A 16615-nucleotide genomic window follows, 5' to 3' on the forward strand; every position below is an offset into this window, starting at 1 on the left:
CTACCTTCATTCTGCCTAGGCACTGCATCATCTCTCTTCAGACTGGCTTTCTTATCTCATCAGTCACTTGGCAAACATGGCTACCTTTCCACCTTCAAGTTCACACAATAAAGTTGCAAATCTCTCTTGATTCCAGTTCCAAATTTCAGGAGACAGATTCTTTTTTTTTTTTAACATCTTTATTAGAGTATAATTGCTTTACAATGGTGTGTCAGTTCCTGCTTTAACAAAGTGAATCAGTTATACATATACATATGTCTCCATATCTCTTCCCTCTTGCATCTCCCTCCCTCCCACCCTCCCTATCCCACCCCTCTAGGTGGTCAAAAAGCACCGAGCTGATCTCCCTGTTCTTTGCGGCTGCTTCCCGCTAGCTATCTATGTTATGTTTGGTAGTGTATATATGTCTATGCCACTCTATCACTTTGTCCCAGCTTACCCTTCCCCCTTCCCGTGTCCTCAAGTCCATTCTCTAGTAGGTCTGCATCTTTATTTCTGTCTTGCCCCTAGGTTCTTCTGACTCTTTTTTTTCTTTTTTTAGATTCCATATATATGTGTTAGCATACGGTATTTCTCTTTCTGACTTACTTCATTCTGTATGACAGTCTCTAGGTCCATCCACCTCACTACATATAACTGAGTTTCATGCCTTTTGATGGCTGAGTAATGTTCCATTGTATATATGCGCCACATCTTCTTTATCCATTCATCTGTTGATGGACACTTAGGTTGCTTCCATGTCCTGGTTATTGTAAAAAGAGCTACAATGAACATTTTGGTACATGACTCTTTTTGAATTATGGTTTTCTCAGGGTATATGCCCAGTAGTGGGATTGCTGGGTCATATGTAGTTCTATTTTTAGTTTTTTAAGGAAACTCCATAGTGGCTGTATCAATTTACACTCTCACCAACAGTGCAAGAGGGTTCCCTTTTCTAAACACCCTCTCCAGCATTTATTGTTTGTAGATTTTTTGATGATGGCCATTCTGACCAGTGTGAGATGATATCTCATTGCAGTTTTGATTTGCATTTCTCTGATGATTAATGATGTTGAGCATTCTTTCATTTGTTTGTTGGCAATCTGTATATCTTCCTTGGAGAAATGTCTATTTAGGTCTTCTGCCCATTTTTGGATTGAGATGATCATCTCAATAGATGCAGAGAAAGCTTTTGACAAAATTCAACAGCCATTTATGATAAAAACCCTGCAGAAAGTAGGCATAGAGGGAATTTTCCTCAACATAATAAAGGCCATATATGACAAACCCACAGCCAACATCATCTTCAATGGTGAAAAACTGAAACCATTTCCACTAAGATCAGGAACAAGACAAGGTTGCCCACTCTCACCACTATTATTTAACATAGTTTTGGAAGTGTTAGCCACAGCAATCAGAGAAGAAAAAGAAATAAAAGGAATCCAAATCGGAAAAGAAGAAGTAAAGCTGTCACTGTTTGCAGATGACATGATACTATACATGGAGAATCCTAAAGATGCTACCAGAAAACTACTAGAGCTAATCAATGCATTTGGTAAAGTAGCAGGATACAAAATTAATGCACAGAAATCTCTTGCATTCCTATACACTAATGATGAAAAATCTGAAAGTGAAATTAAGAAAATACTCCCATTTACCATTGCAAAAAAAAGAATAAAATATCTAGGAATAAACCTACCTAAGGAGACAAAAGACCTATATGCAGAAAATTATAAGACACTGATGAAAGAAATTAAAGATGATACAAATAGATGGAGAGATATACCATGTTCTTGGATTGGAAGAATCAACATTGTGAAAATGACTCTACTACCCAAAGCAATCTACAGATTCAATGCAATCCCTATCAAACTACCACTGGCATTTTTCACAGAACTAGAACAAAAAATTTCACAATTTGTATGGAAACACAAAAGACCCCGAATAGCCAAAGCAATCTTGAGAACGAAAAATGGAGCTGGGGGAATCAGGCTCCCTGACTTCAGACTATACTACAAAGCTACAGTAATCAAGACAGTATGGTACTGGCACAAAAACAAAAATATAGATCAATGGAACAGGATAGAAAGCCCAGAGATAAACCCACACACATATGGTCACCTTATCTTTGATAAAGGAGGCAAGAATATACAGTGGAGAAAAGACAGCCTCTTCAATAAGTGGTGCTGGGAAAACTGGACAGCTACAGGTAAAAGAATGAAATTAGAACGCCTCCTAACACCATACACAAAAATAAACTCAAAATGGATTAAGGACCTAAATGTAAGGCCAGACACTCTAAAACTCTTAGAGGAAAACATAGGCAGAACACTCTATGACATAAATCACAGCAAGATCCTTTTTGACCCAGCCTCTAGAGAAATGGAAATAAAAAGAAAAATAAACAAATGGGACCTAATGAAAGTTAAAAGCTTTTGCACAGCAAAGGAAACCATTAACAAGACAAAAAGACAACCCTCAGAATGGGAGAAAATATCTGCAAATGAAGCAACTGACAAAGGATTAATCTCCAAAATTTACAAGCAGCTCATGCAGCTCAATATCAAAAAAACAAACAACCCAATCCAAAAATGGAGAGAGATTCTGATTGAACTAGCTGGACTCAGTTGCTCACCTGGTGTAACCAGCGTACCAAGGGAGTGGGCAAGCTTAATACAGCTTGGCAGCCAGGCCCATTCCCAGGACACAGTGCAGACTTTTGGGGAAAAGGTCAGTTCACAGAGAAAGAGAAGGTCATACACGTAAGGACCAAGTCCATTACTTTGTCCATTACATTGATCGTCCTGTCATCAGACCTGAAATTCCCACAAGTCATTCCTTTAACACTCTAAAGTTCCTTGTTAAAAGTATATTGGTTTTTTCTAGCAGCATAATATTCTTAGATATTTTCAGTCATTCTTGACATGGAACAGAAATGTTTTGTCCGAGGTGGGGGGCCTGAATGTTTATGGAGACAAAGGCAATGTATAGGGAGCAGGTCTCCAGTGCAGAGCCTCCTGGGAAGTTAGGAAGCTCTCTGGACACATGTAGGGAGGCTGGGAGGTAGAAAATAAAAAGAAGAGGGAGGGAGGTGACAATGAGAAAGAGACTATGAAAATGATCATGTAAACCTCTCTGATAAATTTGCCCACACGAGGGCTGTTCAAGGGCCATGGGACTAAAAGGTGTTTTAAAACCAGCATTCACTAGGGACCCCAGTTCTCTCCAAAACACTGGCTGAAGTGACAAGTTATAGCTCGGTAGAGGGTAAAACTGTTCTGTCCTGAACGATGGTGAATTTAGCTACAGGATGATAATTTCCAAATGAAAAACTAGAACACACAGTCTGACAAAGAATTTTTGTGCCATTTGAGAATGAACGTGACAGTCTGAAGTATGTACTTTGGACTCAAATATTCCAAATACTCAAATATTGTAAGTTACTAGGTATTTCAGTGGTACATGGGAAAATAAACAAATTTGATATATGCGGAAGATAGAGTCAGTTTAAGAGCTGGAAAGGAAATATTGAATCTGTTCCCACTTTCAAGGAACAATATAACAAACAGCAATACATTAAGCCAGAAAAATTTTTCAAGGGACTAAATGAGGTTATGGTCTATGGAAATGGAATTCACCTCACACTATTAGTCAATGAGCCAATATTAATTAAGAGGTTATAGAGTGTTTTCCAGTGGTTTATTTCTTTCCACTTCAATCAGACAATATTAATTTGACTTATGATGAATTAAATGAGTTGCTTTCAAGGTCTCCTTAATTTCTAACATCTTCCAACACTATACGAAGCAAGATCCATCTCCCAACAACCCCCTTCAAAAAAAAAAAAAAACCCACAAAAACTGTCATTTCACATCCACCCCCTTGAAAAACACTCACTTAACCTTTGCATTGAACTCATGGTACTCACTTTATCAGTTAAGATTTGGATGCAAGTAACATAAAACAATTTCAGTTTATTTAAGGTGGAAGCACGAAGGTAATAAGAAGCCACTGTGCTGTCTCAAAGAAGCCAATGACAGGTGCTTCAGTCCAGTACCACAAACCAGAAATCTGAAGTGAATTAAGTGTCTCTCACTTTGTCTTGCATCATTCTTCTCTTTCTGCAAATAGATTTTCCCTACAACAGGTAGAAGATGGCCACTCCACAGCTCTTATGGTTACACTCAAAAGATCTGCTCATATTGAACTAAAATATCTTAGTCCTACTTCCAAATTTCTAGGAGAGGGAACCTGATTAACCTGTCTTGACCCAACTCTGGTTCAGTCACCTGTGGCCATCTCCCAATTTTTCCTACCTCCACAGCAATCTTATCTCCTGTTTATATTTTGGGTTGTAAGTTCCTCTGATCTCCTTTTTCCATCTAGCTGACCACTCTACTTTCTATCTTTCAGAAATATCTCACAGGTGTCTGTTCCACTGATAGCATTCTTCTTTGTTATCCATTATTCTTACGGAAGTATCCCCTTTATATCAATTCAAAGGAATTCTGTTAAGAGGAAGTGAATTTGGGTAACCTGCCTGCCATCTTAACACAATCACCCTATTTTCCCCAGCTATTTCTTCTTCCCCTTCTTTGTAACCCTTCTTTTAATCTAACACTATAACAAAGCATAACTTCAAGCATGTCACTTCCCAGATCAAGTCTTCAAAGACTTCCAACGGCTGAGAGTACAAATTCCTTATCTTAATGTTTAAGACCATTCATGATTTGACCCAAATGACTCTTACTGGAAAACTGACCATTTGCCTTATTGAACCTAATTCTCCCTTCTAGACGAAGTCCCCATTTGCTACTCTTCCCCAAGTAGCCACCACATTCAAGCTTTTCTGCTTCTATAACTTTGCTTGTCTCCTCTCTGCCTTATTGCTCATGCCAATTCTAAGCCCAATGATCATAATCCTACTGACTATAACATTCTGAAAAAAACTTGACATCCTCTTGAAGCCTTCTTACCCACTCAGGTCAATGTCATATCTCCTTTCTGATAAACCCATATGGCTCTGAACAAGTCTTTCTTTTGACGTTTATCTCCTCATACCTTTTCTTTTGGTGGCTGATTAACACATTATCTCTCTCATTAAACTGTAAGCAAATGATAGGGAATTTCTTATTCATCTTTTGCATCCCCTATAGCACTGACACATTATATTGTACATAGTATATAGCCAAATAGAATTCAAGAAAGATGGAAGAAGGAAATTAAGCCTTCGTTTAGACTTAATCCCTTTCTTTCTTACATTCCGTCATTATTTCTACTATATTGCATTACCAAATGACTTTATTATAAGCTGTACTTCACTAAGCTTCTTTTACATATTTGGAATCCTTATTTTAACCTTGATAAAACCAAGATCCAGGTGTTTCACTCCTAGAATAGTTGCCTATCCAAAGAAGCATAATTCAGCAACCAAAAATAATTTCAACCTCAAATACTTGATTGCATTTCTCATAAAGCACAAAAGGGACTCAAATATGTAGTCCACAGCACCATAAAAAAATATTAAAATTCCTTTGCAGCTACTCCACAGCATCTCTGCTATAATCTCCACATCCTCTTCAAGCTCTTTCACTGCTCAGTTCAATACTGTTTTGCTTCCCTCATCTTCCTCTATCCTGAGCCAGAGGTGGGTCAAGAGGGGTTAATCAGATTCCCTCTCCTAGAAATATGGAAGACTAAGATATATTAGTTCAATATGAGCAGATCTTTTCAATGTAAACACATTCCACCTGTCACAGGAGAAACCTGTTTGACAAAAGATAACTCTCCTCCAGTAAGAAAGAACACTTCTTCAGAAGGTGAGAAAGAAGTGAGCAGGGGAATGGATTGACAATTACAAAATTCTCCTAGCCAAGGTAGCATGAAATCTTACAACAGCATAAATCTAACATTTAAATAAGACAGCTGTCTACAAGTCTCCCTTATACGTCCTCTTCATCTTTTACCTTTTAGGATGAACTTTAAAATACATAAATAAAATAAGTAGAGAATATCAAAACATGTAAACAAGCACCAAATTTCACAGCTTGTAGATGTTTCAATGCAGGCTGATGGAGATAGGAAAAGCACCTTAAAAGAGACAGAAATGCTGATGGGTTTTAAATATTTTAAAATTTTTATATAAATTAAAAAAAAAAAAAAAAGACCAGGAAACATTTCAAGTGAGTTCAGCTGGCTCACCTCAAAAGTTCTCCATGGGAAAGCCTGGCTTTTTTTTTTTTTTTTTTTTTTTGAGTATCCCAGAGTGTCTGACTGCCTTGGTCCAGAGGCTCTGGCATTACAGACAAAGGCCTGAGATGCTATGATAAATGGCAGGGGACTGAGGTAGCCACATTCCTCCTATCCCCATGCCAGCCTTCCTCTTCCAATGTGGACTCGTCACTGCAAGAAGCCAGCCTCTCAGTCCTTGTCTGCCCTTACACAATTGACCTTTTTCAGCTCATCCAGTTGTCTAATGCACATGCTTTTTGTTTTTATTTTCATTTGAATTATTCCCCCTAAATCCTTTTCATTCTGACACTTTTTTACTTTTAGCATGTTAGTTATTTCCTGTGCTTAATTTTTAATCTCATCTATTTTGGCACTTTTAACTTTTCATCCTATCCCCTATATCTTAATCTTTTATCTCTTTTACTTTCATGATTTTAACCTTTTATCTCATTGGCCCATAGCCTTTTCTCATTTATTTTAAATCTCATCCACTTTATCTTTTTATTATTTTTTTAATGTTTAACGTTTCGTCTTTATTTGGAGTTTCATTCTTTTGTATTTTTAACTTCTATTTCCTCTATCTTAATTTTCTTTTTTCTCTGATCTTACTCTCAATTTTTAAATTATGTCTTCTAAATATCTACACTTCTTCATAAAATAATAAAAGTTCCCTTTTCTTCCTCTTCCACCTTTCTATATTTAAAATTTTTATTTTCACAATGACTAGTCAGAGGTAAAGCCAAAGTGCTGTTGTCACACACACGGAAGATCAGGGACTTTCTACTTACTCTTCAACTCCTGATCCCCCTCCCAAACTGCTCCCCACCTCCATTCCCACCCCGTGGACCCCCTAGTCCTATCTACAATGAGTCTCAGAAAATCTCACCTGGAGAAATAGAAAAACTTATGAGGTAACACTTCTTAGGGCTCTAATTTCTACCCAGTCAGTTCACTTAACTGTCAAGAACTATGTAGATTCTTGTCCCTTGATCTATCTGGGTTATATACGAGGCTCTGTAATTATTGCTGTTGTTGTTTGGTGGGGGTAGGGGAGGGACATTTGTTTGTTTTTAAATTCATGGAGATGTACAGAGAACTAAAATAGAGATATACACAGAAAATGATTGGCAGAAAGGGTGAACGGGGCAAGAAACTAGGAGAGGGTAAAAAAGCTTTATTAGATTTAGGGCAAAAACATGTCAAGAGTATGACATGAGTGAGTAGATAATGGTAAGTGAGAACCTCCCTTGGAAGAACGCACCATGCAACGCCCTGAACTGCTTCGGGGAAGCCCGGGGCCTCCAAGCTCTGAAGCCTCCTGACCAAACAATAAGCTCAGGATAAGACCCACTGGGAGGACTGGCAGGAGGCTAGCCTCAAATGAGTTATCCCCATGTTGGCCCATCTCTTATCTTAGCAAAGGCATCCAACGAGCCTCTCAGTGCACCTCCCAGGCTTCCACTTCTTCACTATGCTTATTAAGAAAAAGTTGGTCTTAGGTGACATTTTCACAAATAGGGATATTTTGTAGAAAGGGACTGTTGTTAATTTGCTAGGACCTGTATTGGGAAAACAGGTCACCCAGAATATCAAAATCTATGAGAAAAGTGAGGCCCAATTCCTCCCAGATCATGGGACTAGTGTCTTCCTCTAGAGCAAATGTTGGGGCAAAAGGATATGTCTGCCATTGGACTTCAGGGATCTTTTCTCTGCTTCTTCAAGGAAGAACAGGATGCAATTCTAGAAATGATTTAACTCAATATTTAAGTCTTAATAATAATGGCAATATTCTTGATTTCATGTATTTCTTTTCTACCAGAATTCCTGCCTTATACCCACCACTGAAGGGGAATTTTCCCATCGATGGGCCCTACCTCACTGATGCACAACCTGATTGATTATAATTTCTAACCAGCCTCATGCATTCACAGCCCCAGCCCTTTCCTGAGAAACTGGATCCTCTAACCACACTTGCCAACTGCTTGACACCATTCTCCATAGCCCTTGAAAATGCTTGATTGGCTGCTTCCTTAGTAAAAAGTCTCAGTTCAGAAAACCAATAGACAACCTATTTCCAGAACCTGTTTAGGTATATTCTGCCTTGGCCAAGATGATCTTGGCTTGCCAGAGAAGCAACTTTCAGCGGTAGTATTCAGCACATGCAAAAGATGTATTTCCTTACATCTGGAGTATGTTCTATAATAACTAAAATTCACTTCCTGATCTATTGGAATCACAAGAATAGAAACACTGATGTGTTGACATTTTAGGTGTTTTAATACTATTCCCCAGGACTTCCCTGGTGGTCCAGGGTTTAAGACTCTGCGCTTCCAATGCAGGGGGCGCAGGTCTGATCCCTGGCCAGGGAACTAAGATCCCAAGTACTGCATTGCCAAACAAACAAACAAATACTATTTCCCCACAAAATATCTGGATTTCAAAACATTTATCTCCCCCATTTACTGCTTTGCAAGTTTTACCTTTCCAATTATAGGGGGAAATATTTGACAAAGTACAAGTTCAGGTGATTTGTTGAGTCCACTAATTCAAAGGATCCTAAATTTGTCTTTTCAACCTGAATTTGGTTTCCTGTCTTGAGGTTCACTATGAGATCTGGTATTTCTTTGATTAACTTTCTGATATTTACTTGACTTGACCCATTTGGGGGGATAAAGAATATCAATACTTTCAGGAAGTCCAATGAAATCCTACCAGAAGCATCAGAAAATAGGTAGGTTTCCTTTAGACTTTATTTTAAAGATAGATATATCAACCTAAATGGAAAACTCCTCACCAAATATATTTATGAACAGAACCTGGTGGTACTGAATGGTGGCATATGGGTGAAAATTCACCCATCTCTACCCTAGAAGTAAGCATCACAGATGTATCAGAGTCGGTCCTCTCTATTACCACCTTTACGAATGATGCTATAACCTGAATGTCAGTTCTTAACGTAAATATCTAGAAGCCATTTTCATTTGGGTAGCAAATATGCAGGGACCTGTTCACAGCTGCCTTTATATACTTTTTCCATTGTGATCATTTTTTTTTCTTCTCTATTCCATTATTTACCTCTGTGTTTAATATTTAATTTTATCTTGTATTATTTATGAGAAAGACGAGTCTTATCTAGAACAAGGTAGGTAGTGAATAAATAGGGAAACATTCTTTAAAAGTTATGGAAGTATCCTTAGTTGTGGTGTGTAAACACTAAGGAATCAGTAAATACTCTTGAACATGGGAGTTACAGTAGTTATGTGGTTGAAGTAGACCTTGCCATATAGTCAATTCATATGGCTGAGATAGACTGATTATAGGAATACCAGTTATGAAGTGACTGCAGTCCCATAAATAGTGGGTGATGAACAAATGAAGAATAAGGAAGGACTGAAAGAGACCACACCAAGGAAGAATCTACCATGCTTGGTGACAATACATTAGGTATACAGAAAACTGGATTATATGAATTATCAGAACTTGTTCAGTATATTTAACCCCTTAAAACCTGTTATTTCTTCATCTGCAGAATGGGAGCAACAATAGTCAATCCATAGGGTTTTCCTGAGGATTAAATCAGATAATATATGTAAGCTGCTTAGCATAGTGATTTTCATGTAGTAAATGTTAAATAAATGTTAATGATTATTTGAATATAGATAAAGGAAAGTAATGAGAGAAGGATAGCTTCTAGGATTTGAGCCAGGGTGACTGAGGAAATGGTGGTGTCACTGACAAAATTAGTTACTCTGGGAAAGAGAAAATCAATATCATATTGAGATATAGTTAGCATATCCCTAGATGCTATGGGCATAAATTTTAAAATAAAATAAAAGGGAGACATTTCATAATACCTCCTGTGTCATAACCATTTCCAACCATTTCCCCCAGGATCTCCACCCATTTCATCTGAACATCACTCTTAGATATGCTTCCCATTTGCCTTGATTTAAAAGTTACATAAGGTCCATTTCCATTGGCATCAGCCCACTTAGGTGCATCTGCCCTATTTATTTACATGCTGCTTACTTCCTTTCCCAGGTTATTAATGAAAATGTTAACTAAACCCATCCCCTGTGGCTTAACACCAGACACCTTTTCCCAAAAAGGGGTATGAGTAATTTATCATGAACCTTTTATTTTTCTCCTCTCAAGTCAGTTTCCAGAATCACAATTGGCTTTTTAAACAAAACAATTGGAACTAATTCACAGAGTACATTATAATCACATCTGCCACATCTATAAATGGCAATTGATATGAAGTAGCTGTAAATCCCCAAATCAAAAAGACCAAGAAGGAATAAGATGGTTAAAAAGGAAGTTATGGGGAAAAGTCTGGAATATTCTATACCTTTCAAATGGTGGAATAATGCCTGCATCATTCACTTAATCCCCAAACGAACCAATTAAAGTTATTACCTCATGACACACTGTAGGTCTGTATTTTCACATATTGAATATCTTATTTCCTTTGTTTTCAGTTTAATGAAGTTTTTGTTAAACGTTTTTATTTTTCTTACTTCCAATAGTTTGTGCAAGTTAAAGATATTTGCTTAAACTAGAAATCATATATATATATACACTACTATGACATATATACACTAGTATGTATAAAATGGATAACTAATTAGAACCTACTGTATAGCACAGGGAACTCTACTCAGTGCTCTGTGGTGACCTGAATGGGAAAGAAATACAAAAAAGAGGGGATATATGTATACGTATAGCTGATTCACTTCGTTGTACCGCAGAAACTAACACAACATTGTAAAGCAACTATACTCCAATAAAAATTAATTTAAAAATATATAGAAATCATCAAGTAACATCCAGGATTTGTGGATCAAGAGAGTATATACAACCACAGAGGCGTTTCCCAACTTGGGGAGGAAGAGCTGTCACACTCATAAAATATCATAAGAGGAAAAAGATTTTTACAAAGAAAATGCATGGTGTCCACTTACAAGCTCACATTTTATTAGCTCTCACCTGCTCCTAAGGATAGTTGTGGCCCCACAATTTAACTTGAACAGCTAAGGTGAGAATAAATGGCCATTTTATTCCTTCTCTAGGCATGTGTATCCTCTGATGGGTACCTCAATGCCCATCCTCAATTTGGCCTGTCCAAATCTTGTCTTCTTCTCAGATTCACAGGGTTCCACAGCTTTAACTTACTCACATTCACCACTGGAAGGTAGTAAAGTGTCAAGAATAGGCTTCCATATCTGAGCTCCATTGCTTACTGGCTCTCTGAGCCTCAACTTCCTCATCTGTAAAGTAGAAGTAATGTCTACCTGGCAATAATGTTGAAGGGATTCAGTAAGTCAACTGGCATAAGGCATACCCCAAATTAACTGATAGGGAAAACCAAAGTAAAGAGGTTGGTTATCAGATCACACCAGGAATGGTCTAAAGAAAAGAAAAGAGCCTTAACTTTTTTAAGTCATAAATTTTGATGTCCATTGTTTCAGAGTTTCAAGCGACCTGTCATAAGAAAGACTGTAATTTAGGCAGCAAGCAAAAGAGAACTGATATAATTTAAAAATGAGTCATGGGTTCCATAACTGGTGCTATCAGCTTTCACGTTATTCTAATGAGCACCTAATGACTTTCTATAACTTAGCCAGCAAGAAAGAAAGGAAGACATGCCATACCTCACACCATCAAACCTAGGTTTTAAGGGTAAAATGAAAACTTCAAATGAAACAAATATTTCTTTCCAGGACCATCAAACAGTCACTTGGTTCAGTGTCTTTTTCAGAGGAAGGCAATTGAGTTGAACTTCCTTTAGGACATTTTGCTGCAGAAAAAAAACATCTTTGGAATTTTATGCAATGAGCTCTATCAGTCAACTTGAGGAGGCATGGAGTTAGCAAAACAAGCTGTAAGAAACAGCACATTTGAAATCAGGCTCAGCTCTGCATATATTCCCCTAAATCTTGGTCCCTCTCTCACTGTAGCCCCCCTCTGTTTCTGTGGGGCATCATCTGGAAGAGGCAGAAAAATAAACAGTTTATTACTCTTTGTACTTCAAATGAAGCTCACTTAAGTTTCTGTGTCCCATCTGTTACATATTCAACATGTCCCTTAACTTCCCTTTAAGCAATTTTGATGTTACTGTATTGCAAAAGTGACATTCCATGAACAGGAAAATAATACCTCTGAGTTAGTAATCACCTGTTACATAACCTCTAAAACAGCCATGCAGACTTTATAGATTAGGAAAAGATATGCTCCCCCACCCCATTTAAATTGCCAGTAATACACTGAAAGAGGTTCTGTTCCCAGGGAAAGAGGTATTACAAAGCTCTGACCCCTTCCTGACTACCCCAGGGTGAGAAATTACAATTTATCAACAGGGAAGATTTAAGGGGCAATAAAAGTAGGCCCTTTTCCCTCCTTCTCATAGAATACACTAAAGCAAAACTAAATCTGGGGAGGGGCAGGTCCTGCTGCCAGCAAAGATTTCTGACATTTGAAGAATGAATTCTCTTCACAGGATGAAGCTACAGAGTAGATCAAAAGCATAGTCTCAGTTCTAGCTCTAACAACATAAAAACCATTACAATAAATCATTTCTCCATGGAAGAATCTCTTGTATATATGAAGCTGTCAGAAGCCTCCCTTATATACATAAAGGGTACTACACTATACACCAAAAAGGAGTACTATAAAACTAACTCAAGGATGGGAAAGAAAAATGAACATCTACAACAGAGGCTGGGCAGTTCCTAAATAACAAAGGTCAGGAAAAATTCCTAGAGTAGGACTTTGATTCATTTCTATTCTCTTCATGACTGTGTCCCAGTAACACCCATCAATAAATGTCCATCAGTGTTTTATGAGCAGCTCACTTTTGCTGACTTCAGTTTCCATCAGTTTTTAAGAGTGAATACTGACTTGTCACAGCTCCATATAATGGAGCCATGAAGCCCTTTTTGTTTTGGTGCTGGAAGCTTTTTATCTATTTATTTACTTTCAGTGTTCCACAGTTGCTACAAGCGCCTCCTTCTTGTTTGGTATATCCAATGTCTGTTCTGCTTGGGACACCACTTCATAAATCTGTAATTAAAGAAACTGCTGGAGAATGTGGTAACCCCAAGGTTGAGGTGCTTTTTGACATGGGTCATATCTCTGCTCTTTTTGCCAAATGATATTGAAATATTCATGTCAAATTAGCATAAGGCACATCCTGTTTTATGAGAAAATGTTGCAGAACCACATCCATAACTGATGCATAAGACACAAGTTCTCTATTTTTATACACAAGAACAGACTCACATGTATCAAGGATCAATTACTTGAGGTTCCTCAAGTCACTGAAATTTTCCCTGCGGTATCTAGAACACAACAAACTTAAGTGTTCTGCAGTTTAAATAGTTCAGGTCTTACAATTTGTATACAATATTTCTTAAAAATCATTTTGTCATTATATAATTTGGTAAGATAGGACATTTAAAAGGGGATGCTAAAGGAATCTTAATCTACAAGGTTTTTTCTTCCCTCAGTGTTCACCAGGGTGGAGAGTAGGGTCACACAGGTAGCAGAGCTATGCAAATTGCTCAAGGTTTAGATAGTATATTTTGGCTCAGTATATATCGTGAATATAAATGGTATGTGTGATATTGTGATTTATAAGAAGAAATATATATTTGGTCTTTGTCTCAGTTCCTGGCACAGAGCTCCTAAAACTCTTGGGATTTCTTAAGCATGAGAGCAGTAAAGGTGTCTGTTTTTAGGTTAATGAGGTGACCCTCAGCACAATTCTAAGAATGGAGGCTGAAGAGCCAACCTTGTGATTACAGGGTTGAAATTTCAGCTCAACCCCCTTACCTCCTGGGAGGGGAGAAGGGCTGAATCAATCACCAATGGCCAATGATATAATCGATTGTGCCTTTGTAATGAAGCCTCCATTAAAGAAAACAAAAAAACAGGGTTCAAGGAGCTTCCCGGTTGGTGAACCAGAACACAACCACGTGCACTGGCCAACTGTATACATCCCTTTCCAACTCCAAGTTTGGCAGCTGTCAAGTTGGGAGCTTGAAATCAGCAGTGGTGAGAGTATTTACACCACAGAAATCATCAAATACTACAAATCAGGGTTTCCCTCCTCCCTCTCTCCCCTCTCCCCTGCCCCAGCCAGTTGTTAAGCACTTAGCAACACACTACCAGTTGGAGGTGACTATGAATGATCTCATCCCGAGTCCCAGACTGGCGCTGCTGTGTACAGTTTGCATTTACCCTATTAGTATGGTGTCCTTGGCAAAACTCTACCACCAGGTCCCAGATCCAAATTAAGCTAAATTACACAGCCATGCTAGGAGCCATTACCTCAAGTCTGTTATACATAGGGCAGCTATATACCCATTTCCCTGTTTATGTCTGTTTCCAGTCTGATTTAGAGTTTATTCCAGAGTTTTCATCTTAGAACAAAAGTATTATCCTTAATAGCTGTATTTTTTGAAAGCTGAAATGGGTACAATAGATTTCCACTTTGTGCTTCCAGCTTCTGCCATGGACCAGTCTAGTGTGTGAGACACATATGCACTCTAGTTCTCACTCTAACAGGTGTGAAATCTGAATGATGATTTAATACAGAGATAAAACAAAAATTCATAAGCACTTTAACATTTGGTTAAATCTGAAAGCAGTGATATCTCATCTCTTTTTCTGACCCTTTCCAGACAATCCTGTTTCAGGGTTCCAGCAGAGTGCCCACTGATAAAACAAGGTGTGCTCTGTCACTAGCAACGAGGAACTGGTACCACCTTCTAGCCAAGGTGTTGGCGGGGGGAGAAGCATCTCATGCTGCTGCTGGCAATGGTTAGTCAGTGGATGGACAACTTCCACGACCTATGCTGAAGTCTGCAAGATGCACAAAGCTGCCAGGCCTTGAGAGGGAGGGTTCAATGGCAAATATGAGAAATTGTAGCTTAGATGTATGAGAAATCGATGCAAAAAATGGAGTCTAAGCAGTCCTGATATAAAGCACATGAAGTTTTCTCAAAGGTTAGTAGTACTCTTAAGATTTGAAACGTTGATTCAACAAATACAGCTACGTAAAGTATATTTACATACCACTAGGTAAATCGTGACTTTTCAAAATCAAAAATTATTTAAATTAAGTTTCTCCATTTTCTGTTTCAAATATTCTTGTGCATATAAAAAATAAGTAATGGCTGTCAATGTGTTGGCTCCATTAGCAGAAGAAAAGCTTTGCACACAAATGACACTAGCTTTATATTCGAATTATGAGGTGCTTCAAATAGAAAATCAATCAACTTAGTTCCAAAATGGTTCTCTTTTTTTCATCCAATTCATAGTATCAAAGTAAAGCTTCTTGAAATTTCTTCTGTTGAAAGTGAAACATCTGACATTTTTGCAAATATTACTATAAACTCAGCTCAAAAGTTCATTTGAGGAAAAAAAAGTATTTTGGCAGGGATGATGTAAGCACAAATTTTAGTGTAGCGTAGCATGGCAAAAACAATGTTTTTACTAAATTAAGAAACCTATAGAGCAGAGATGTTCTTGGAATTAGTTATGTTGCACAAGTAATTCATAATTGCCTCCAAATAACCTATAGTTCTACCCATCAAAATAGAAGCTGTATTGCTTCTCTTTTATATACGAAGAGTAACTGAAGTACAAATTTTTCTGATTAAACTCACGTTGAATGAAAACAAAATAAACTTCAGCATGGCAATATATATTTTTTGCTGCTCACCATCAACTGGATTTTAGAAAGCTTTGAGCTTTTATAAAACCATTTTATAATTCAAACTATGTATACTACAATGATACTGACCCTTTGTAAATAAGTCCTCTATATTTTGTACATATTTTGTCAAAATCAGTTAAAATATTTTAATAAAAAAAATTAAATATTGTACATCAATTATGCTTCAATAAAAAAACTTAACAAACAGAGCTTTTACAAATTGCAACAGAGTCAGAGCTTGCAAATATGAAGATGTTAAAATGTTTTTCCTTCAAATGTAAGGAAGAAATCTAGGAAAGTTCAAATGCAATTGATGATTTAATCTTAAAATTCTATTGTTGTCTTTTAGAATACACCATCTTCATAAGTGAAGAATACTTTGATGGCATATTTACTTCCAACTGGATAAATTTTTATTCTGCAACATATTGGAAAGAAATTGATAAGGTATATAGTTTTGCCATGTTTAAATTTGGTGAAACAACGAAAAGGATTATTGAAAGAACTTACTGATGAGGCTTTGGCCTTGTAAAAATATTCGTTAAATAAATGAGCTCTGAATGGAGATCCCCTCCAAAAAGTACCTGTAAAAATAAAAATATTCACGCTGAACTTTTTACACATTTAAACACAAAAAATTGAAGAAAAAAAAGTGGGAATGCTTACCATTAAGCTGAATTTGCT

The 16615-nt window shown here is 37.3% G+C and overlaps 1 protein-coding gene across 1 annotated transcript in view; it reads right to left on the reverse strand.

Moving 5' to 3' along the window:
- The window catches only part of LOC309642897 (uncharacterized protein), a gene marked incomplete at its 5' end in the record, with an annotated part of 279991 nt that overhangs the window by 90894 nt on the left and 172482 nt on the right, over positions 1 to 16615 (reverse strand). Inside the window, one exon of the mRNA XM_082424961.1 lies at positions 16442 to 16515. Coding sequence (XP_082281087.1) covers positions 16442 to 16515 — 74 coding nt within the window. The remainder of the gene's footprint in view (positions 1 to 16441; positions 16516 to 16615) is intronic.

This window comes from Balaenoptera physalus (genome assembly GCF_965194825.1).
Source record: "Balaenoptera physalus genome assembly, chromosome: 14".
Lineage (NCBI taxonomy): Eukaryota > Metazoa > Chordata > Mammalia > Artiodactyla > Balaenopteridae > Balaenoptera > Balaenoptera physalus.